This window comes from Pholis gunnellus, assembly GCF_910591455.1.
Source record: "Pholis gunnellus genome assembly, chromosome: 4".
Lineage (NCBI taxonomy): Eukaryota > Metazoa > Chordata > Actinopteri > Perciformes > Pholidae > Pholis > Pholis gunnellus.
Window position 1 is genome coordinate 27,092,017 of NC_136530.1, and position 25,863 is coordinate 27,117,879.

General features: G+C 42.6%; 1 protein-coding gene across 1 annotated transcript in view; it reads right to left on the bottom strand.

The window, feature by feature from the left end:
- The window catches only part of nfia (nuclear factor I/A), a 114,784-nt gene that overhangs the window by 29,629 nt on the left and 59,292 nt on the right, over window positions 1-25,863 (bottom strand). The window contains 2 exon segments of the mRNA XM_079158391.1: window positions 2,617-2,691; window positions 4,462-4,527. Coding sequence (XP_079014517.1) covers window positions 2,617-2,691; window positions 4,462-4,527 — 141 coding nt within the window.

Consider the following 25,863-nt stretch of genomic DNA (forward strand, 5'->3'; position numbering starts at 1 on the left):
AGGAGGACCATGAAGTACAGACAGCTACTGTAGAGGTATTTGATTCCGCACCTCAGTCTCAGACTCATGTGACTGTACTTTGGTGAAATGTTTGAGGTGTTTAAATGTTATTGCTCAGTACAGACACTCATCTGTTTTGATTGTAGAACAGATTGAGGTCTGAAAGCAAGCAGAAGTTAATGTGACTTCCAGGTTTGGTTCCAGAAGTGAGGAAACCTTATTCCAAATCCCAAGACATCCGTACCAACTGTAACAACTAAATATGGAGCTTGGAACTCAACAGTTTGTTGTGTGGCTCACTTAACATGTTTAGATAAGGAGATCTAAGATCTACTATCTCTGTTTATTTCATATTTCTGTTTTTTGCACCCTTTAACAAAAAACAAAAAAGTTTTCATAGGAGTTGTAGTTTTTTCTGTGCTCACAAACGAATCGTTGTTTAACTTGCTTAAAAACACAAAGGTTCACATTGATCAAATCCAGTGCTGTAGTAGAGCTGATTTATCTGAGAATAACATGTCACTGTAATGTAACAGCAGGATTTTAGGTGGAGCTCGTTTTTTGTATGGAGGACTCGAAGTAGAAAGTGGCCTGAAAAAGAAAATACCCGAGTAAAGTACAAGCAAAGAGTATCAATAACTGTTCTCCGGTACCTTAAGTTTGGACGCCACAGCAGACCTAGACAGGGCACCAGGAACGCACACACACACACACATACACACCTATGGCAGGATGTGTGTGTGTGATTAAGTGACTATGTGAAATTTTGCATGCGCAGTGGCGTGCATCTGATCAGGCTGGGATCAGTGTGTGTGTGTGTGTGTGATCGATGGCTCTTTGATCAGGGGTCTCTGTGTGTGCTGACAGGCACTTTACATCGGCCTATTGTTAGCGGTGGGCGATCGACAGTCTCATATAGATCCCACTGCGCTCTCTGTCACTCTCTCTCTCTCTCTCTCTCTCTCTCTCTCTCTCCTGCATGTCGGCACTTTTAAAGGTCACGTTCGTCCCTCATTCTCTCTCTCTCTCTCTCTCTCTCTCTCTCTCTCTCTCTCTCTCTCTCTCTCTCCTATCCTTTCTGTCTGTCGCACGTCCATGTAACCCCCACTATCTCTATCTCCTTCACTCTGCAGTCTCTTGATCGCCCCTCCCATATTTCCTCCTCATTAAATGACTTCAGAGAGAGAGAGAAAGCTCACAGCTGAGTGATGACACAAACAATCAGAATGTGTTGAATATTATCCCAACCGTCGAAAAGTTTGCGATCGAAAAGTTTGGAATTGATGAAGATGCAAAAGATCCCCCTGAATGCAACAAACAGTGACCCACACCTGCTTTACAGAAAAATGTCGATCAACTTCCTCCAGACGTTTAGCTGTGTAATCATCAAAGGAGCCTGTGGTTAGGACAGCAGAGTCACCTGCAGGCTGACTACACCTGAACAACCTTTACAAGCATCATTATCTAAAAAAAGAAAGCCATCTCTAAGCACTTGTACCGTAGCACAGAACATCCTCTCAGTTGTTTGCTTTAAAAGTGATTTTCTCCCAGTTGTGGATGGTATCGAGCTCTCGCTCCAACACGGTTTGAATGCAGAAATCAATGTAATGTAGGCTACTGTAACCGTATTTCACTTCCTACAGTTATTTCATCAGTCGGATGATAAATGTCATGCTGAAAAGCTAAAAAAAACAAATAAACTTGACTACCCTTTTTTAACTCTTTTGTGTGGCTTTTTGTGTCAAATGGTTTCTACGAGGTTCAGTGAGCAGATGAAACAGCTGACTGTCTCCATCAGAAGGTGAACCATGCTCGGCATTAGTTAGTCCAGGTAGGATTGGAGAGTAGAGTTACATAACGGTGGGAATTCATGACTCAATCACAATTTACTTAAAATACTTTTCTGAAAAAGTACAAATATTTTTTCATCACATGGGATGTAGGTTTTTGGACATTCAATTTAATTCAACTTTGGCCACAAAACCTGGCAGAAAATCAGGATAGTGTGCAACTAATACAGAATGAGCATATTATTATATATGAACTTATCTTATTTTACTTTGTTTTGTTTTATTTTGTAGTCATTTTAATCCCAGGCTGGGAGCGTTCCTGCTGTGGGAGTTAGCGAGTAACAACTGTACCAAACACAGTTGCTATGGTGATCTGCCGGTAAATATAACTTGATCGCTAATTTATAAATACGTTTAAACTGCTGACCTGTTAACAGAACACCAGCCAGCCAATCAGAACCCAGGATCGTGCGTGGCCAATAAATACACTTAACTACAAGTGGAGTTTGTTCTGTGTGAGAGCAGATCATTTTACAGCGTTCCCGTGTGACTGATAAACATTTTATTGTTTTTGTATTCCTACTTCTTCAGTGACGTGTTCACTTTACAGCAGAAAAATCAGACATTTCTGTGCTGTACTCTTTTCCAGAGTATTCTTCACGGCTGTGTGTGTGTGTGTGTTCTTTTGTGTGTGTTCATTTAGCTGAGCAGCGTCTGGTTCAGTCTGGAGGAATTACATTAGATCCACTATCGATGACAGATCTGCAATCCAATCACTGCTCTGCCTCGCTCCATGAGAGCGAGAGAGAGAGAGAGAGAAACTTACTCTGAGAGACTCGTACAAGTTCGGCCACCGTGAAGACGCCGGGCGTCACGAAGCTGTCCTGAAAACCCAGATGACCTGAGAGAGAGAGAGAGAGAGAGAGCGTACAATATTACATATTCAACTATTATATTAATTATTATATTCATCAGACTATTGGTATATTAGTATTAGTAGCAGGAGTAGTCGTAGTAATGGTAGCAGAGGTAGTACCATTAGTAAGTTGAGGTTGTTGTAGTAGTAGTACCAGTAATTGTTGTAGAATCAATAGCACCAGTAGCACTAGTAGCCTATGAGTAGCATTAATAGTAGTAGTGCAGTAATACAAGTTGTAGGAGTAACAGCAGCAATAGCAATAATATTGCAGTAATAGTAGTTGTAGTACTAACAGTAGCAGCAGCATGAATAGTTGTAGTAGCAGTTGTAACAGTAGTATCCTGTCATTAAAATGAGTGGTAATAATAAATGCAGTTATAGCAGTCGTGTTAGTATTAGTAGTAGCCTATGAGTAGCATTACTGGTAGTAGTAGCATCATGTAATAGTCCTAGAAGTAGCAGTAGAAGTAATAGTTGTAGAATCAGTGGTAACAGTAGTACTATCCTATCATTAGAATGAGTAGTAATAATACAAGTTGTTATAGTAGTCCTATCAGTAGTAGTAGCAGCCTGTGAGTAGCATTACTAGTGGTAGTAGCAGTAGCAATAGCTGTAGTAGTAAGAGTAGCATCATTATCAAGAGTAGCAGTAAGAGTAGCAGGCATAACACTGGTGGTAGTATTGTCAGTAGTAACAGTAGTAGTACTGTCAGTAGTAACAGTAGTAGTACTGTCAGTAGTAACAGTACCAGTATTGTCAGTAGTAACAGTACCAGTATTGTCAGTAGTAACAGTAGTAGTACTGTCAGTAGTAACAGTAGTAGTACTGTCAGTAGTAACAGTACCAGTATTGTCAGTAGTAACAGTAGTAGTACTGTCAGTAGTAACAGTAGTAGTACTGTCAGTAGTAACAGTACCAGTATTGTCAGTAGTAACAGTAGTAGTACTGTCAGTAGTAACAGTAGTAGTACTGTCAGTAGTAACAGTACCAGTATTGTCAGTAGTAACAGTAGTAGTACTGTCAGTAGTAACAGTAGTAGTACTGTCAGTAGTAACAGTACCAGTATTGTCAGTAGTAACAGTAGTAGTACTGTCAGTAGTAACAGTAGTAGTACTGTCAGTAGTAACAGTACCAGTATTGTCAGTAGTAACAGTAGTAGTACTGTCAGTAGTAACAGTAGTAGTGGAACCTTCTGTTTTCCAACAAGGATAATCACTACCAGCTGCAAGTATTTCTGTGTGTAAGTGTGTGTGTGTGTGTGTGTGTGTACTGGCAAGTAGCTGAACCTCTGGGTCAAGGTCTAACACACACACACACACACACACACACACACACACACACACACACACAGACAAACCAGAGAGGATATCCTCTACACACACACACACACACACATACAGTACGCTGACATCCAGTAACACACACGCATAAAAACAATCTGTGACGCACACTTCCTTGATTCAGTGTGTGTGTGTATATCTGTGTGTGTGTGTGTGTGTGTGTGTGTGTGTGTGTGAAAGACAGATAAAACCACAGCCTCACTTTGTCTGACCACAAGGGTCAAACACGGGTCACCCTGACTGTGTGTGTGTGTGTGTGTGTGTGTGTGTGAGAGAGAGTATATACAGTACAACATGTATAAAAGCTTAGGTGTGTGTGTGTGTGTGTGTGTGTGTGTGAGAGAGAGTATATACAGTACAACATGTATAAAAGCTTAGGTGTGTGTGTGTGTGTGTGTGAACGAGGTCTTACCGTTCTCTGGCTGCTCCTTGATATCTGAATCACTGGCCTGGTTGGGGCTTTCTGATTGGCCGGTTTCTGGATGGAAAAAACAGATGAGGACTGATGAGGACGAGTCCAACTACAAAATGTTAAGTACACACACAAATACACACACACAAGCTCACAACGGTGCTGTCTCCTGATTGGATGGTTAGTTCACTGAACCATCCAATGTTTTCCTATAGTGACCTGAACATCTCATGTTCCGTTGGATGAATCTTAAACTTTTTAGAGATGTCTGTGATGTGTGTCTCATCTCTCCTTGATCGCGAGAATACTTGATTGAATAAAGGTTGTACTTAAACAAAACAAAAATCTCCTTTAGCTGTAAAGAGTTTCAAACATATAAAACAACTGAAATCCGTCCTGACGTTCCCATTTTCAGGACATAAACCTGAGTGAAACCCAGAGCAGCTGCATCACACATTAATACCACTGAGGTGTGTGTGTGTGGGTATTGATCTCGATACCACAACACTTGGGTTTCACCTCACACACACACACACACACACACACACACACACACACACACACACACACACACACACACCAGACCGACTGGCAGACTCTACCTGCTGCAGCAGACAGGTGACTGTTCATTCACATTATTTACTGAAGTACAATATCAGAACCACAGAGTCAGCAAGAGCCCTGAATTCAAAATGAACTTCGGTGAAAGTATAAAGCAGTGAAATAAGTGCTGTAAATAAGTAGCAGAAGTAAAAGTACTCCTTATACTACCTTTTATTCAAGTAAAAAATATTTAAGTATAATCAGGAAAATGTACTTGAAGTAGAAATAACATGCAGAAAAATGTTGCTTGTATATATATATATTTTTTTTTTATTTTTTATTATATGAATATTAATTATACATTCTATTATAAAATTATAAAAAATCTTGAGGTTTGGACCGGACCAAACATTATTATTAATAAAAATAAATATATTTTATATATTGATTATATTATAAATATCTTTACATTTTAATATATATACAGGACTGTCTCAGAAAATTAGAATATTGTGATAATCCCCATACGTGTGATTTAGTTTACTGAACCAAGCTGAGTGTTTTTCAAGGCTCAGGAAACCCTTGCAGGTGTTTCGAGTTAATTAGACGATTCAAGTGATTAGTTGAATACCCTACTAGTATACTTTTTCATGATATTCTAATATTTAGAGATAGGATATTTGAGTTTTCTTAAGCTGTACGCCATAATCAGCAATATTAAAAGAATAAAAGGCTTGCAATATTTCAGTTGATTTGTAATGAATCCAGAATGCATGACATTTTTGTTTTTTTAATTGCATTACACAAAATAAAGAACTTTATGAGTATATATATATATATAAATTCAATATTTATATAATTAAAAAGTTAGGCACCAAATCCTCATAACAAATTTTCTGTCAATCGTCTAATTGATGAATTGACTAATCATTTCAGCTGTACTTGTATAAACTTTTGGGTAGTTCAGTTTACAACAAAACATATTTTATAAGCTTTGTATATTTTGTGTGCAAGAGTCTTAATTTGTACGTAACTTCAGCCGTCAGATACATGGAATGGAGTAGAAGCAGGAAGTGACATGGAAAGAAAAGACTGAGGTAAAGTGCCATGAATCTGTACTTCAGAACGGTGCTTGAGTAAATGTATTCAGTGTAAGACAACGAGACAAACGGAGGGACAGAAACCGCAGAGGATTATGGGATGTGTTCGACATCCTCCAACAGAGAAACTGTTTGCTGCTTTCTGAATGCAGCCCGTCTCTCTCCTCTTCTCTGTATCTGCCTCTGTTTTTATTTATTTTTTCCCAGCATGCTCTCTGCTCCGATGCAGCTCCGCTCCTGCAAATGATTTAGCGACTTCAGGAGCATCGATCGGCCGCGCTGCAGATAAAATAGTCGGGAGGGGGGGGGGAGAAATATCACCCATCACCCCCACCCCCCCTCCCAGAGCCGCCCGCCGCAGGGGCTATGACTCAGGACCGGACTGAGACGGATGGAGTCCAGTCAGGTTCGGTTTTATTACAACCCAGTGCGGTGAAACTTTTTAATTATGATGGAGTGGAATCACCAAACAGCGAATGTGATTCAACTCCAAGAACTTGATCTCACATCAACACAAACGGTCAGAATTCTGGGAACAATCTGTCTTAAAAATTAAGTATTTCACTTTAAACCAGATATAAGTTCCACACAGAGCTGAAACATCACCATAAACCATACATATTCATATATTATGTTTACCATACAATAAGATATTGAACTAGGTTAATCGGTGTTAATGCATCTTTGTGTTTGTTTGAAAAACAAGCAAACACAAAAAGGCGGCAAAAAGCAGAAAAGGCCTCAACGCTGAAGAAAATGATGTGGTCTTCCTGGATGTTATGCTTGGTTGGACTGCCAGCTCATTAGTTACAATGACAGAAGCAGCCATATAAAATATCATATGAAGATAATTCATATTTAAGACTTTGATCACATTTAAACTTCACGGTAGGTTCCTAAATTCTACTCTCACTAAAACGTCATCAATGCATGGTTTTATTGCTCAATTCAATTTCTAAAACCTTTTTGCAGTGAGGCAGCCCTCCTCTACATACAGACACAGACACAAACACACACACTGAGACAAAGTGCAGCATTTATCAGCCTTGTTTTGCATGCTGTTCACTGTGTCTGTTTGCTTCAGCAGCCTAAAACAAAGAGCATCAGGGCTGAAACCATGGCAACCAAGGGGGAGGAGGGGTGCTGCCGTCGGGTGTGTGTTGGAGGGCACTTTCACACACTGCTCCCCTAGCCCGTCAAACCCCCCCCCATTCAGCCACCCCCCCATCCAGGTTAATTAAATATGCTAATGAGGCGTGGGAGCAGACCGGACCGTCTGCATCCACCCCCCCACCCCCACACTGAGGGGAGGGGGTCCAAAACCAGACAGCAAAACAAAAGCCCTCTGTACACACGGAGAGACGCCGCTGAGATGATGGAGAAGCAACCCAGTGAGACCAGTGAGACCAGTGAGACCAGTGAGACCAGTGAGACCAGTGAGACCAGACTGGGAACGGACTCGGTCTCTCTCTGTCTCGGTCAGAGGCTACAAATTAAAAGTTAAAGAAGTTTCTGAGTTTAAAAGGTTGAGTCTGCTCCTCTCCTCTCTCCTCTGTTCAGTTATTTTTCATATTTTTCAGAAAACCCGCTCTCTCCAACACAGGTATCAAAATAAAAGCCCCTGCTTGAAGAAGCTGTTGTCATGAATGCTTTTATTTTAAAAAGGTGTCACTGGCTGGGCACTGTCTCCTCTTCTCTATTTCCTCTTCTCTTTCCTTTTATCTCCATCACACACTTAAAAAAGATAAAAGTCTCGGTTTAGAAACACAAAAGTTGTTGATATCCATGCTATTATTTTGAAAAGTGCTTAAAACCAAGCTGTATTTTTGCACATTTGGTTCCTTTCATATTTTCTTTCCTTTATTTATATGTTTCCCTTTCTCACTATTTCTCACAGCTTCAAAATAAAAGCTTATATCTTAGTCAACCATGCTTCTCTTGCCTCTCTCTTTCTCGCCATGAACATACCCATGCTTTTACTTTCAAAAATATTTTTGTACTCTCTCTCTCTCTCTCTCCCCCTTTCTCTCAGTCTCCAGGCTCCAAAGTAAAAGCCTCCATTTAAGAACAAAAGCCGCTGCCATGCGCGCTTTTGTTTTCAACAAGTGGTGTTGACTGAGTTGTTCCCCTCTGACTCTCTTCTCCTCTTCCTCTCCAGGGCTTCAGCTATAGACTGAGTGTAGTGGACCGTGGAAATAAACAAAACAACACAATACACACACACACACACACACACACACACACACACACACACACACACACACACACACACACACACACACACTGTCTCTAAAATCGGAACTAAACACTTTTGTCCCTGAATTTGTTCGGCCCTCATTCCACCTTCTGCTGTCATTTCCCATGTGATCTGTACAGCACACACACACACACACACATTATAGAGCACGTAGAAGAAAACAATGAACCAAGAAACGAGAGAGAGAGAGAGAGAGAGAGAGAGAGGGCAGAGGTCTTTCCCTCTCTCCCTCTCTCTCTCTCTCTCTCTCTCTGTGGGAAAGTCAAACTCTGTGGCCCTGGAGGTCGCTCGCCCGGCCCTGCTCTCTCTCTCTCTGACATGAACTGCCTCTTTCTAAGGAAAGGCGGGGGGGGGGGGGGGGGGGGGGGTTACTGGAAGATTCCCAGAAAGGCAGAAAAGGGAGATAACGCTGTTTGAAGCTGAATTACAGAAATTACACATTTAAACTTGTTTACATTTTTTGGGTTCCTTTTAAAGTAAAACATTGAGTCAAAAGTAAAATATTTGCCTGGAAATGGAAGTACTCAAGGAATATATAAGTACATGAAAAATGCAAAATAAGTTCACACTTTAAATACAATAAATGAACTATAAGTGACATTCAACCACTCTTACAGCAAAGAAAGATCATGAAAATGTGTTTGAACCGGCACACTCTTGTTCTCAGCATAAAGAACACAATATTACTGCTGGAATAAAGTCATGAACTACATTTTAAAAGTTTGGAGCCGCTTTTGAAGAGACCGCCGCGTCCATTTCCTGCAACTCCGTCCCAACATGGCCGCCAGAATGAGCCAGAAAACCTCAAGGATGCTTGATTATTTTTTCTTCTTCTATTAAATCTCAAGCATTTATTTTAAAACCTCTCTCTCTCTCTCCGGGCGAGTCAGACTGCGGTTGCGTTGTCGTCTCTTGGCAGAGCGACGTGCAGCAAAGACAGAGGAGAGAAAAAAAACTAGACAACAAAAAAAGAAACAGTGATCTGTTTTTGGCGGCCAAGACGGTTTTCCTTTTCTTTTCTTTTCTTTTTTCTCCGAGTGTGTGTTTGGCTGAGAGAGAGGCTGACCGTTGACTCGGGCGAGAGACATGACAAAGATACACAGAGAGAGAGAGAGAGAGAGAGAGAGAGAGAGAGAGAGACTATGAGCTGCTACAAGCACATATCAAACTTCCTGTAAGGACATGAGATGTAGCTGTTTTTTATTTTTTTACTGGAAGACTTTCGCAGGAGCCGTTTGATCAGAAGTGATAACCCGGGCGAGAGTTTCCCGCCTGCTAGGGTGAAAAAAAGAAGAAAGCACCCTGGTCCTCTGTATCGACCCGAGCCCTGATTTAGCTTTTAATGAAATGAGGAGATGTATGAATTCATTTTTTTATAAAGGCCACAAATCAGCTGCCTCCTCTTTAGTCCCACACACAGAATAAGTTCATGTAGATTGAAGCCCCGCCCACCACAGAAAGCATCAGAAATGATGTTTTTGATTGACAGGTCTTTAAAACAACATCAGCATTTCATGATGCTGTTTAAGATATCTCTACAGGACTTTATTACTGAATGGCCCTTTAAATAACGTTATTATGATGAGGCGCTGACAAATTACACCTTAACGGTACCTGAGCAAGTAAATATATTAGAATAATATTGTAAATTAAATTTGAAAAATCAGTTTTTTAGCATGCGCAGAAGAAAGCGTGCTTGGTTGAAGCACCTGGGCAGCACTGAGGGATCAACTGCTGTGAGATTTACAGAACACTGCTTCAAAAGCCGACCTTATTGTTGAGATACGACGTCTTTCAATCATCTAAAAAACATGAATTATTTTCATTTATTTGAGACACGGTCTTTGTGTGAAGTCATTGTGGGAAACGATGAGTTGAAATAAAACCCACAGGACGTGAATCTCATCCCTTCAAGTTGAATTATTTATTACAGCCTTAATGATCCGCTCACTTTTGTTCTTATTTGTGTCTTCCTGCTTATGTACAGCGAGTAGTGTTTTTCATGCTTTACATTATGTAATAATGTAAAGAACTTTCCTTTTTTCTGCTGTGTCGCTAAAATCTCACTGCATGGTATGAAATTAAAAAGTCATACACCCGTGCATTCATCTCACGAGCACAGATTTGTTGATTAAATATGCTGTTTTAAATGAAAACCATGATAAATTAAACAGCATTTCAAAGTTTATATTATTAATAATTTCGCTCTTGGTCCTAAGAATGGATTTGCTGGGTCAGTAGGAGCCCCTTTATTTTACACACACACACACACACACACACACACACACACATAGGCACACACACACATGCATGCAAAACATTTGAATAGCAAAAAATAAAATATGAAATGTGAAAAATAAAGCCTATGATGTTTCTGTAAGACGGCGGCAGCAGCAGAAGGGGGTGCGTTTGTTTTGTGTTTCTAGGCAGCGCCGGGGAATCGAGTCCCCGGCTTGGAATCACGAACTCTGGCACGTCTGCACGGCCGGGTCCAGAGCCAAACACACACACACACACACACTTTCTTTTCGCCCCTGATGCGCCTCGCCAAAATAAAAGCCATGTTTTCCTAACTGCCGAATTACAACAGACGCACAAAAAAAATCTCTTTTTCTTCACGTTGAAAAGTTTTTCTTTTTTAATTTTTTGGAAAATTGAAAACTGGACACCCCTGGCCTCCATTTTGACGCCGTCCACCAGCCGCCATTTTGTAGAAGCCCGTTAATATTCACCACATGACCTTAACAACACACTCAAAAAAAGAACTAAAATCAACACACACACAGCGTCCCGGACGCATCGAACGCCCCCGCCAGCCGACTCAAAGCACTCGATATGCGTTGGTGTGTTTCATTGTTTTATTTGTGTCCCGTTAATTATATAATAAAAGTGCACAAACAGACGCGGCAGACAAGGCTTTGTGTCGGCCAGACGCCGCGGCCAAGACGCCGCTGCCAATAAGACGCTGCCATTTCAAGAAGACGGCCAATCTCCCTCTCTCTCTCTCTGCTTCTCCATTTGTAGTTTATGTCTCTCCGACGGTGTTTAAAAAGAGAGAAAGAGAGAGAGAGAGAATCCCGTTAGCCGTCTCCATTGTTGGACGCCCAACCAGCCGCCGCTGCCAAGGAGCCGCTGCCAACTGCAACATACACTCACACAAGCACACACACGGGCACGTATACACACACACACATACACACATACAGACACAAACACACACTGATTTCTACACAATTTTGATCACAAACACACACTTTTCAGTCGGCACTCGCCCCATGCCCGGGCTTGTGTGTGTGTGTGTGTGTGTGTGTGTGTGGTAGCCGTCTCTCTCTCTCTTTCCAGCCTGGCAGCCATCTTAAAGCATTGGCAACCATTTTGCAGCTTCTGTCTATTTTCTTTGAGCGGCTGCCATTCGCCACCTTCTGCCAGAACAAAAGAGGGCCGCTGCCATTACCAGCCATCCGCCACACACACACACACACACACACGCACATGCACACACACACACACACACACACACACACACACACACACACACACACACACACACAGACACAACAAGCACTCCAAAATCCTCCAAAAACCTTCCAGGAACCTTCCAAAACCGGTTGTGAATCCGCAGCTAATCAGTCGGGGTCTGTGAACTCTGCGGGGTTCTCCAGTGATTCCAACTGGAAAGCATCCAGTCAACTGGTATAAAAATATAAATGTGTTTTGACCTCTGACCTCTGGCTGCTGATTATCATCTAAACGGGATGAAACGGCAGCGCACACTTTGAAAGGAGGCATTGATTTGTCTTTTTACTTCTCTCCTCAAAGAGCCCAAATGTTGTGCTCCACTCTAAAAATAAAAAAACGGAGATACGATCATTTTGGAGTCATCATAATATTTATAAAAATATAGATCATTTAAAAGGCTCCGAACCGAGTCTCTACCGGCCCCCGTCACACCAACAGTGTTCATGTAAAGTGGGATTCTGTGAAATACAGCCGTCACTCTACAGGACGCAGGAAGACAAGAGAAGAAGAAGAAGACAATGTCCCCTGATTGAAAACTAACTAACTCACTCAAAGAAAAGAAAGAAAGGAAATGAAAAAAACAATAATTAATGAAACCTAAAATCATATATAGGAAAAGTAAAAATGTAATTTTAAAGAAAAGTGCTGAGCCCAAACAGCTACACACACACCCAGAGAAGACGTCGGTGTGACGGCTGAACACGAGTGATAACCTGAGAAAAACACCAATGAAACAGATCAAATACAGCCTTTACATGTGGCTCAAACTAAATATCACAGAACATTTAGATGAACTATAACACCAAACAGACCATAGTGTTCAACCTCAAGTCCTGCTGCTTATTCATTTCCTAATGAAAATAAATGATTCGATTATCGTTCTCAGAACATATCTCTTGACTGTTGCAACACTTATCTTATCTTTCACTATATTTACTGTTAAAAATGGGCAATAAAGCTGATTCTAGTTCTGTCGACCCCAAACAAAGATCATCACAAAAAAAACCTTCAAGCAACAAACCTGTGAAGAAAGAATCAGATTTCATTCGTGTTAAATCTGAACAACCTTTCCACTCAGAGATGCTCGCTGCTCTGAGAGCTGTCACTCATTAGTCAGGACTCAGTTCATAGTGAGATAACAATCTCCTTAATATCAAATTAATAAATAGATTTTTTTTTTGTACAGAAACGTTAAATGCCCCAAACAAAATTCACATTCAAGTGATATTTTAAAGACCCCCGCTGGACCGGGGGGAAATGCTTTGTATTAATAGACTCAGACTCCCACAATGCCTTGGAGCTACATCGGAGTTTTGGCAGCTGCTGAGGTTTCACCTGTTCACATATTACTGTTTTAATACTGCAGTGAAATCTGTGTTTGCAGGGGTCTATTGATCTGCAGGAGAAAAAATAAACTTATAATAAAATATTTAAATATTTACATTTTTGCAGACGTGTGTGTGTGTGTGTGGTTACATCTGGACTTTGGGCAAATTGAAATAGTGTGTGCCTTTTTGGTGGGCGGGGTCGGATTGATGAATTGCTGTATTGATCGGAGCGCTGCCTCACTTACCATAATTATAGCTCTCTAATGGATGATGGTACACACACACACACACACACACACACACACACACACACACACACACACACACACACACAGTTGATATCACACACTGAAGAAGATAAGTTTCCTTGTTATCATAATTCTTATTTCGGGTTCCTGTTCCTCCTTCTTCCTCACTTCCTCTGCACCTTCTGCTCTTGTTCCCTTTCTTTGTTTCTTCCGTCCTCCATCTCTTTTCTTCCCTCCTCCCTTACATCCTCTCCCTCACTTATATGATTCCTCACTTCCTTTGATCCTACTTTCCTCCCTTCACTTCTCCATCCCACCCTTTGTCCCTTCAGCCCCTCACATCCTCCCTCCTCTGTATCTTCCTCCCATCCTCTACCCTTGCTTCCTCTACTCCCTCATTCATCCCTTTCTCTTGCTCCCTATTTAGATGAGTCCTTCTGTCCTACAATACATTCTTCCAGCCCTTCCTACCATCATTCCTCCCTTACAGCATCCATTGCTTCCTTCTTTCCTCCTTTCCCCCGTTCCTCTCGTACGTCTTTACGTTCACCGTTGTTCTCTTCATCCCTAATCTCTAATCTTTTCACTCCACCCTTCCATCTTCCCTCCTTTGTCTCCTCCTTTTCCTCCTGTCTCCTTTTTTATCCTTACTTTTCCATCTCTTTCTCCCATTTCCTTATCCTCACTTTTGTCCTTCATCACTTTCTTTCTTCCTTCTTTCATCCTTTAGTCCATTTCTCCCTATTTGATCCTTCCTCCTTTCCGACTTCTGTTCTTCTTTCCATCCCTCCCTCCCATCCTTCCTCCCTCACAGCTTCCCTCCTCCATCTCTTCCTTCCTTCCCCTCTTCCTCACTTCTTTCTTTCCTCCCTTCCTCGGTCCCTCATTCCCTTTCTTTGTTCCTTACTCCCTCCCTACACTACATCCTCCCTCTTCCACTCTTTCTTCTGTCATCTCTTCTCCTCTTTCTTCCTTTGTGTTTACCTTTCGTCTTTCCTCTCTCAAACCCTTTTTTCTCTCTCTTTCTTTCTTAAATTCCCCCTCCTATATTTCCACCGTCCATCTCCCTTTCTTACTTCCTTTGTTTCTTTTTCCATTCTTTCTCTCTCCCTCTCACACTTTTCTTCCTTCCTCCCTTACATCATCTCTTCCCCATCTCTACCTTCCTTTTTTTGTCCATCCTCCCTTCCTCTGTTCTTTCTTTCCTCACTTCCTTCCCCCCTCTTTTGTCCCTCCATTACCCCACCGTCCTCTGTCTCTTCCCCTTTTTTCTTGCTTTCCTTCCCTCCTCCTTCCTACCTCTATTACATCCTCCCTCCCTCTTCTCTTACTTCCTCATCTGCAGGTTGATCAATACTGATAAATTATTGATTATTCAGAAGCTGCTGAGACCGATGACTTTCCAATCTCATGTTCCCAAAAACCCCCACATCCAATCAAAACCCACTCTCAACCGACTACCATCCAATCAGAGTCCAGTCCTGCATGACCAACGTCCAATCAGATTTCAGTCCTAACAAACCACACATTTCATTACTTTGTATCTGTATGGAGGGGCGAGAGAGGGAGGAGAGAAAGAGAAGATTGGAGGAAGATGTGAGGAGGGACAGAGGATGAGGAGAGGAGAAGATGAGGAGGTTGGAGGCATGGATGAAGGAGTCTCTCTCTCTGATTGGCTGGTTTTAGTGTTTTTGGAAACTTTATCATAATTTTCTCTCACTCTCTCCCCCATGTTATCCTCCCCTTTTTTCTTCCCTCTCCCCCCTTTTACTCTCTCAGGAACGGATGTCTGGCTGAGATAACACTCACACACACACACACACACACACACAAAAACACACACTCTCACTCCCACACACACACACACACACACACACACACACACTGCAGTGCTTTATCTGTAGTGATTTCACCATAATCTGCTATAGACTCTACTGCCATTAATCACATTGTGTGTGTGTGTGTGTGTGTGTACAGTTTGTCCATCCTTCAACTGTATGGATTACCCAGAGTGCAGCAAAAAGAGAGAGGGCAGAAAGTACAGAGAAAAAGGACCAGTATTTCTTTCACAAACACACACACAAACACACACACACACACACACACACACACACACACACACACACACACACACACACACAGGGCAGGAGGGGCGTCGTGCCAGCCTCGATGCCAGGCTCAGGGTTGCCGTGGTGACGGTAGGGGCCCTGGAGGTCACAGCACCCCAAAACAATCTCAGAACAAGAACTGAAGCTGTGACTGAATTCACTCGTTCATTATTCATTATTATACATAAAAACGTAACTCGTAGAGGAATTTTCTATCAAATAAGCCTTTGAAGCCAAAGTGTGTTTGCAAAATGTTGATCCATCCACCGTTTTATTTGTGGAAAGAAAAATTGAATAGTTCAATTAAGTAATTAAATACGTTTTCATTGAAAATAGTGAAGCTGAGATGAAATAGTTTTCTAATCCACTTTGACACACAGTATGTGCTTCCAACATTCAGACAGCGGAGGCGTCTGCTTTCCTGCAGCTTTCGAAGCTACACCTACGAAAGTGAATGAGCTGTAATCGATATCCCACAATTTGTACCCACAATCATGAATCAGGATGTAAAAAGACAGGAAAACCCCCCACAGGCCGAACAAAGGGGAGGGGCATGGGTCGGACAAGAAACGCTCTTTCTCCCAGGAGGCCGTGGTTCGTGTCCCGGGTGAAACAAGACGTCAATGATGAGATACTCGCCACGTGACGTCTGAAGTTAAGTAAAGCCACATCCCTAGTTATTCCAAACCAAAGCACAATCTTTTCCTAAACCTAACCAAGTATTTTTGTTGGCTTAACCCAGGGGTCTGCAACCTTTACTCTCCAAAGAGCCATTTTGCCCTATTTTCCACCAAATAAAATTTGTCTGGAGCCGCAAAAGCTATTTGATGTCAAATTTCTCGCCACATATCAAGCATACAGGTAAGCCAGCATCGTTGGCAGTGAAAGCAAATTAATACGTCCACGCAGAATTAAACTCTCTATTTTCCTCCGTGACTTCTTCTTTTGGATTTATCCATCGATAGTTTACCGAGGGTGGAGGTCTGCAAATCATGATCAACGAACTACAAGAAAAGGAGCATTACGACGTAATATGCAAGTGGCGGATCGCGTAGCGTGGCCGTTTTTGAATATATTACTATTTTGCTCGACAGGGTTCGAATCCAGGTTGTTGCGATCTTTCCATAAATATATTTTCTTCAATGTATTTCTTCATACGTGGCTGTGATGTAGTGCTCACTTATACAATCGTAATCCCCGCAATATATATATGAGATGTGGCTTTTAGATCTCCAGCAATATGTTTGTGAATGTTTGACCAATCTGGCAACAGAGGCAGAAAACAGCTGCTGCTGTTACACGAACACAACACACACACGGAAGGGAAACCAGTAGGTTTGAAACCAGTAGGACCGGCACCCACTGCATGCCCAGTGTACGTGAATAGTCACGTGATATTTGTTTTCAGGCGTTGAAGTCTGGACGGAGATCATCTCGAAAACAATGCTTAAACGCCGTGTGGACGGAGGACTCAGGGAGTAACTTTTCAAAAGATATCCTACTCACAGGATACAATGCGCTATCGCCATAGAAACTGATGAAAAACATTGCGTTTTACAGAAGAGATCATTTCAGTGTCAATAGGGAAATATGGAGGGATTACAAATGTCACCTTATCTTATAGTATCTTATTCAATCAACATCACTAAAGGGTTGATCCACTCAAATCTCACTCGTGTGCTTTTTCTTCCCTCAGGTGGAAGCGGTGTAGTCTGGTAGTTTCGGTTGGTCTCGTCCCCTTTAGTCTGTGCTGCTCAAAACAGTATTTGCAGACACACTGAGCCACTGACGGTCCTCTGGATGATCAACAGAACCTCATCTCCAGAATCAGTGGAAAAAAGTTAGAAGGAGCAACTAAAGAGGTTTTTCTTTCAAAGGAAAAACAAAAGTTTCCTTGACGAAAAATGAGAGTTTGTGTGTGAGTTTCTGGTCAAATGTTCTCTTTAATGCTCTGCAAGTCACATACTGGGTATTGTTTTAATGTGATGTTACTGGAGGAGTAGATGTTGCCAAGACAACAACACATTTGGGATCCAAGTAAAACAATAAATCTGAGCATAAACCTTTTCCTACAGAAGAGCTCTGAACATTCTGATAGTTCAATAAACAACCGATTTCACTAAATTATGACTTTTTACAGTGTGCAGGGCCAGTCAACACACACACACACACACACACACACACACACACACACACACACACACACACACACACACACACACACACACACACACACACACACACACACACATCAAACAAAGATATTGGCAAGCAGACACACACACACACACACACACACACACACACACACACACACACTCTGATCCAGGCGGTGTGACCAGGTGGCTTGTGGGTAAAGGCTCTGGCATGTCGCCACACACACACAGATGGTTACCAACCCTCACTGCCGCCCCCCCCCCCTCTCTACAATATGCTCGTGCACAAATCCACGTGCACGCTGCCAAACAGCATATGCCCTGCCGAATGGGTCATTGGGCACACACACACACACACACACACACAGTGTGGCCGGTGTTTTTGTTTATGCTTGTGTCTGGGTGTGAAATGACTCGTTGATTGATTGAGCAGTAATATGAATATGAATCAAAGACCAATCAATCATTTAAGTCATTATTATTGCATTGAGATATTTTAATCTATGATTTGATGATCAGCTGATTTGTTAAGTATCATTAATTGAACCCTTGATGACTTTTTGGATGTCGGTCCGACTGGATGAGCAGTTTGAAGAATCACTTTAAACATCTCCAGTAACAGACAGAAATCTAAATGGGAATACAAAAAATAAAAAAGGAGCCCTCTTAATATGGATCCAATAATAATAATAATCGCTTCATTGTTTTGTCTCTGAAATGAAAAAAAGGTCGTATTTGACCGAACTCTAAGGTCACGCCTTCAAATGTCCTGTTTTGTCAAAGAAAAAAATAAAGATATTCAGTATATGATCATGGAAAGCGAGAAAGAAGAAGAGAAGCTGGAGAGAGAGAGAACCGACTCATCGATTAATCAAGTCGTTATTACACAGCAAGAAGATTTTCAGGACTTGTTTGAGCAGCAAAACAGGCCACACGACAGAACTACGCCACGAGTACCAAGTTCTACACTAAGTTGACCAAGGACAACTTTTTACAAGACACCATGTAATAAGTGTTATAAATAAACCTTTCATGGCTTTTTATGACATAATGGAAACAGTATAAAATGTCCCACAAGGTGTCTGTTTTTAATTGACGTAATGAATATAAAATACATACAATGTTCAGATCACATATATATATATATATATATACATATATATATGTATATATATATATTTTAAACACTTTACACGCTGATAACTCAAGATGAAAATCGACAGATTAATCAATAACAACAATAATCATAAAAGGGAGAAACCCCGCCACTGTTCCTGTATCAGTAGAACATTTCAACACACAGGAAACTACTGTGCATTCCCCCGTCACTGCGTGTCTATGTGTGTGTGTGTGTGTGAACATATGGAGGAGGATCGAGGCTTCGCTACACAGCTGTCTAACCCCCTACACACACACACACACACACACACACACACATACAAATGTATGAGCTAGCGGGTAATAAATGCAGCTGCTACATGACAACAAACCACAGAACATGAGGCACACACACACACACACACACACACACACACAATATGCTCTGCAGTGTCATACGATGGTTTCAAACAGTGAAAATGAATCAAGAATCAGATGATTCTGCAGGCTTCTACGGAACATCAGAGGTGGAGCCTTAAAATTGATGTTGGATGTCTTCTAACCAACTATCCCAAAAACTGAACCAGCTAGTTTAAGGGCCCTTTAACACCCGTCTTGTTTGATCCAAACCAACATTACAGGAGTGAAACCTCACCCAGTACGACAACCAGCCAAACCTTGGTCCCACCAAAAGAGGTGGTCTCTGTCCGGATCAGAAGCGAACCACGGGTTAAATGGAATCTGGTGCTAGGAAACACTTCCACCTTTGTCCACAGGGACCGCCAGAATTACCACAAAATGAAAGTTCTTTGTAGCTTTAAGCAAAATTCTTTAGACTGTGGTATTTCTACTTTTACTGAAGTAAAGGATCACAGTACTTCCTCCCCCGGGTAAGTTCTATATAAGTTATTTCAAACTTGATTTTCTGTCTGCTGAATCCTGCTGGTTGTACGTTTTCGGCACTTGTATCCTCCTTGGACATCACCCCCCCCACCTCCCAACGAACCCTAAATGTTGTGACAATGTTCCTTTACTACATAATTATGATCATCTTTTTGCTCTGACATGTTGCGGAGAAAGACGCTTTCTTATGGAGATTTAAAGTGGCTTAAAGTGTGTGTGTCAGAGGGGGGGGGGGGTCCCTGAAAACATTTCCTCCTGTTACAAAACCCAGAGAAGCCCTTCGCCGGCCCACAATGCATCACTACGCACCGCAGAAACAACAGCACTACTGGGGGAGAGAGAGACAGAGGGGAGTAGGGGGGTCCAGACAGAGAGAGGCAGAGGTCAAGCTGTCTGTGAGGAGGTGGGAGAGGGGGAAGGAGGGGGCAGGAGGAGGAGGTGACCCGGGGCTCTTCACAGCCTGAATAGAAGCTCCCGCGGGGCTCTCAGTGTTTGGACGTTCGCTTTTGTCCAAAATACTTGTTCCTCTTTTCTGCTTCTATGGACGTAATCTGCTCCACACTTCTCCGGACAGCATCAGGAGGAGGAGGAGGACATGGATTTGAAGAGGAGGAAGGAGAGGTATGGCAGGATCAGGGGAGGAAGAGGTAAAGTGAGAGAGCGAGGAAGGGCAGAGGAGAAAAGGGAGGAGGGAGGGTGAACGAGGAGGAGAGGTTAGAGGAGTCAAAAAAAGGATTATAAACAGGAAACAGAAGAGAAGAAGATTAAGAGAGAGTAGAGGGGAGAACCCTGGGTGGGTTTAAAGACGAAAAAGAAAAGAGGAGGAAAGGAAGATGAAGCGCAAAAGGAGGAAGACGTGTGTCAGCGGGGGGGGGGGGGGGGGGGAAGAGGAGAAGGAAGTAGGAGGTGGTTAGGAGATGTAGGAGATTAGAGAAGGAAAACTTGCACGAGAACAAACAGGGAAGAAGAAGAGGAAGAGGGAGGAAGGGAAGAAGAGACAGGAAGAACAGGAGGAGACAGAGGGTGAATGAAGAGAAAGAGGAGAAGAGGAAACATATATTGTGGTTTGTGGGGATTCATAAAGGTTTTGTTTTACCAGTTAACTTTTATATTACACACGCACACACACACACACACACACACAAACACACACACACACACACACACACACAATCCTGCTGCCACATGTACTCACTAGAGGACCAAATGTGGATTCATCCGCCGTTGAAAATAGTCCCCAACGAATGCACTTTTGGGAAATTACTGAGCCTTTTACAAAAAATATGAAACTGTATATTTGAGTTTTTATAGAGCTGACATCTTCAGTAGGAAGCTACTTGGAGCTGGAGAGCCACAGATACGGGCCGACAGACTTTTATTATATGAAAGATAAAAATAACTAACAAACGTTTCGTTAGAGCACACGAGATGCTGATGGACTTCTGGCCTTTTTACAGAATCCGCTGGCGTATTCGCTTTAAACCTCCGCATCAGAACTCCCAGAATGCTCCGCTGCAACAGACGGGGGGGGGGGGGGGGGGGGGGGTCAGGCCGATCGTTGACGAACACATTTCCTGCTTTTTATTCTTTCCTCTGGAAACAGGAAGCGAGCAGTAAATGCCCTTTGATACCTGACTAGAGTTTCTCTCTCTCTCTCTCTCTCTCTCTCTCTCTCTCTCTCTCTCACCAGGAAAAAAAACAACCTCCAATTAAGACAAATCTGTCCTCCCTGACACTTCCTCCCCCACCACCACCACCACCCTCACCCTCTCCCATCATGCCTTTTCTGTTTCTGTTAAATCCTCAGCAGCTCCCGTCTCTCTGCAGTCTGCAGCCTCGGGGCCGGCCGGGCCGTTCCACAAAATAAATAAATAAACACACACAAAGAAAGAAATAAACAGAGAGAGCAGCGGTGAAAACCAGCAGCGTCTCTGCGGTTTTAATTTGGCATTGTCTTCCTCTGAGGCAACGAGATGAAAAAAAAGCGAGAAAAGAACCTAAAAACACACAAACACACACACACACACATATCAGCAGACCTCCCCCATCTTCGCTCCCACCTCCTCCTCCTCCTGCGCTGCAAACAAACAAGAGGAGCAATCGCATTCGGGCGCAAACGAGTGGAACCACATCAAACACAGATGCTAATCCTTTCTGGATCCGCAGCGCGTCCTCCTTACTATTAATAGTGCTGGAAGGAGGAAAGAACATTACGGCTCTAATTCACTTTATTGTGTCGACGCATCAGCGAGACGTCGGCGGCGAGGCCCCTCTCGCTAAATCAGAAACGACGTCAAACCCTGCCTGGTTTACTGATCTCCTATTTGTGAAGCGTGGCTTGTTCAACCCCTCCAGCCCCCTCCCGGAGGTGTTTTCCTTCTAGCTGAAGGTTTGAATAAGAAATAGTCAGCTGTCAATAGTCGGATAAACTGCAGCTACCATGATGATCGGTCTGGTTCAGCACAGCAATGGCCAAGGCAGGGTTGGCTCAAGGACTTGTGCCCCCCGACTACTCTCACACGGACACTTGAGGTCAGTACATGAAGCGTGCTTGAACATCAGATCGCAGTTAAATCCACAGAGCCTGAGCGTATAAAGGAGGAGCGTCGTCGTGGCGACGGAGGAGCCGCGGGAGCGAACTTGCGGTTCGGCAGGGTGGATGCTGGGAAAGAGTCGGCTTCTATGATTGGATGTTGAGGAGCGAGCCGGTGGTGGTGAGGTGCGAATGAAATGCTTTGCTTCATTAAAATCAAAAGGAATCAACAACGTGAACAGCTGTTTGTTTATTTCTTCTTTTTCTCGCGGACACAGACTGTGCATCAACACTGACCAGATCAGCTGCACGCACACACACACACACACACACACACACACACACACACACACCCCTCAGATGCAGCCTCACAGAGCGTCCTGGTGGTGTTTAAGGTACCGGCCTGACCTGCAACAGTTCTCTCCCTAGTTTGAGTCCTACCAGGGAACTTAGCCGTGTTCCAAATCACATACTTTTTCTTTTGACTACGTGCACTTACAAAGTACGTACTGTTGCATTCAAATGGGACGTACTACTTCCTCATAGCACCTTGAACTTTTGAACTTTCTGACTTGTAAAACATCCACGTCTTCACCACAACTAGGAAACTCTGATATATGCAAACTGCACTTACGTTACAGGGAAATGATGCTAATCATGATCATAACACAGATTCTTTTGCATTGACTGTAGCCAGTCAATGCAAAAGAATCTGAATGGCTACGTTCATCTTAAGGTGGAATTGTTCAATCCATTGTGATATTGTAATCAAGCTGAAGCAGTCTCAGGATGTGAAAATATATATATATACAGTATATATTATATATATTATAATTTATATATATGATATATATACTGTATATAGAAAATGTAACCTGACTACATGTGTTTCTGGTTTAGTCGGAGAATCTGAGTTCTTAATGGTGCTTTACGGAGCTCTCATTACTGAGGCATGCTGGGAATGAGAAGGACAGCAAGAGGAGAAGGAGGAGGAGGAGGAGGAGGAGGAGGAGGAGGAGGAGGAGAAGGAGGAGAGGAGGAGGGAGAGGAGGAGAGGAGGAGGAGGAGGAGGTGAGAGGAGGAGGAGGAGAGGAGGAGGAGGAGGAGGAGGAGGAGGAGGAGGAGGAGGAGGAGAGGAGGAGGAGGAGAGAGGAGAGGAGGAGGAGGCGAGAGCAGAGGAAAGAAAAGATGCCTCGAAGTCTTCGCCGTCCTCGAGAGCTCTCTGTGATACTGTGTTAAGGCTGCGCGCACCACACACACACCACACACCGCTGCTGGGAGGAGAAGTCAAAGTGGAGTAGAATGGATACTATTTGAAATTGAAAGGAATAATGATTGCTGTGTGTGTGTGTGTGATTCACTACATCCCCTTTTCTTTTTCTTCCTACAAATCTGAATGAAGCCCGTCAATGTTTTCTCCAAATGAATTAAAATTCCTGTGTTGAGCAAGAGCTTCTAATAATATAATGATGAATGATAATTCAGAGGTACAGCGGGTCCTGGCGTTAAACCGTATCCATAGGAACAAACAGCATCAGGTCGGGTACCGCAGCGCTCTCCAGATGATCTGGGAGCCAAGAGGTGAAACGTCAAGAGGTCACGGCAGAGAGCGCCGCTTTAGGACGCGAGGGGTCTCGATAAAGGAGGATGATGAGGAGGAGGAAGGAAAGAGGAAGAAGGGTTACAAGAAGAGAAAGGAGGAGAAGAGGCCAAGGGATGAAAAACCAGGGGATTGAAGATGAAGAACAGAAACAGAATGATAAACTGTTTTTTTGTAAGACTTTTGTAATATGTAAAGTGTTATTGAGAAATAGAAGTGAAATGTTTACGATTTTCTTTCAGGAAAAGGAAACCAATTTGTTGTCAATTACAAATAGAACAAAATACAACTTTTCAAGGTGAAGATGACAACGAAATATGACCTAAACTGGCGTGGACTTTGATCTCAAGATCAACTCTAAAAGAAACACGAGAACGAAAAAAGATGAAGAGGAGAGTGACGAGGATGAAGAGGAGGAGGACATCTCAATTCCACTCACGTTTCCCCCGTTTGACAAGTTAAATAAAGTTGCATACAGATCACTGAAAAAAGGAGGAGGAGGAGGAACAAAGAGGAGCGGGAAGAGGAAGATGATGAGGAGGAGGATGAAGAGTCGGGGTCCTACAGTGTGACTTCAATCCCATTTTGCAGCGGATGAAGAAAAAGAAAATCAATGGTAATGGCTTTGCGGCGGGCGAACCTTCAGTTGGAATTAGAGGCAGCAAACAGAAAATCAGAGACGACCCCCCCACCACCTTCCCACAATGCATTGTTTTCCTCACTCCATCCTTGCTAACCATCAGCTGATCTGTGATATCACTTTTATACTTTGAGCTTGTTTTTTATTTTATTGTTTTTAAATAAAGGCAAGGAAATGAGGTAAGGATGGAGGAGAGGTGGTACGCAAAGGAGGGAGGAGATGAGTTAAGGAAAGAAGCAGAGAAGAAGAAGAAAAGAAAGGTAAAGAGAAAGTAAAGGAGGTTGAGAGGAGAGGAGAGGAGGTCAGGAAACGAGGTAAGGAAAATAGGTAAAGAGGGAGGAAGGTAGAGGACAGGGGAGGAGAAGAGTTAAGGAGGGAGGAGAGGAGGTAAGGAAAGAAGCAGAAAAGAAGAAGAAAAGAAAGGTAAAGAGAAAGTAAAGGAGGTCGAGAGGAGAGGAAACAAAGAAAGAAGGTAAGGAAAGGAGAGGAGAAAGGAAAGGAGGCAAGGAGAAATGGAGACAAGAGAGGAGAAGAGGATAAAGGAGAAGAGCAGAGTTTAAGAGAAAGAGGAGATAGAGAGGAAACAAGAAAGGAAGGTAAGAAAAGGAAAGGAGTTGAGGAGAGGATGTTTTGAGTAGAAACAGATGAGGGAGCCGGTGGGGGGAGTTTGAATCAGAGCCAGGAAAGAACAATAACCCACACACACACACACACACACACACACACACACACACACACACACACACACACACACACACACACACACACACACACACACACAAACATGCACCGAACATGAATACAATAAATATTTCCTGCAGGCGGAAGTTTTTGCTGCATTCAGATTCACTTTTACGATAAAAGTCACATCTAAATTATAATATATTATCATATATAACCAGCAGGATCTTCATTGAGAGGCTGCAGATGAAGATGAGCTTTAATCTAACATGGATGTTTGATACTGCACTTGATCCCGTACAAATAAAACATATCAAAATAAATGATCAAGAAACAAACGACTTTCATTATTGGAACCTTCTTTCCTGCACAGCATTAAAAAAAAATAAACATGCTAAAATAGAATTTTTTATAGAGTAGAATGAATCATTTATTGTCAGTGGATAAAAACAACAACTGGAATATTTATGAGTGTCAGTGTTACTACGAGCGGACTGCACACCGCTACACACAGCGTTACCACGGCAACACACACACACACACACACACACACCTATCATCTGTTGCACACATTCCCTGCAACAAGATCCCCCTGTGTGTGTGTGTGTGTGTGTGTGTGTGTGTGTGTGTGTGTGTGTGTGTGTGTGTGTGTGTGTCTGATGACATCATGGCTGACATGGCTTAACCC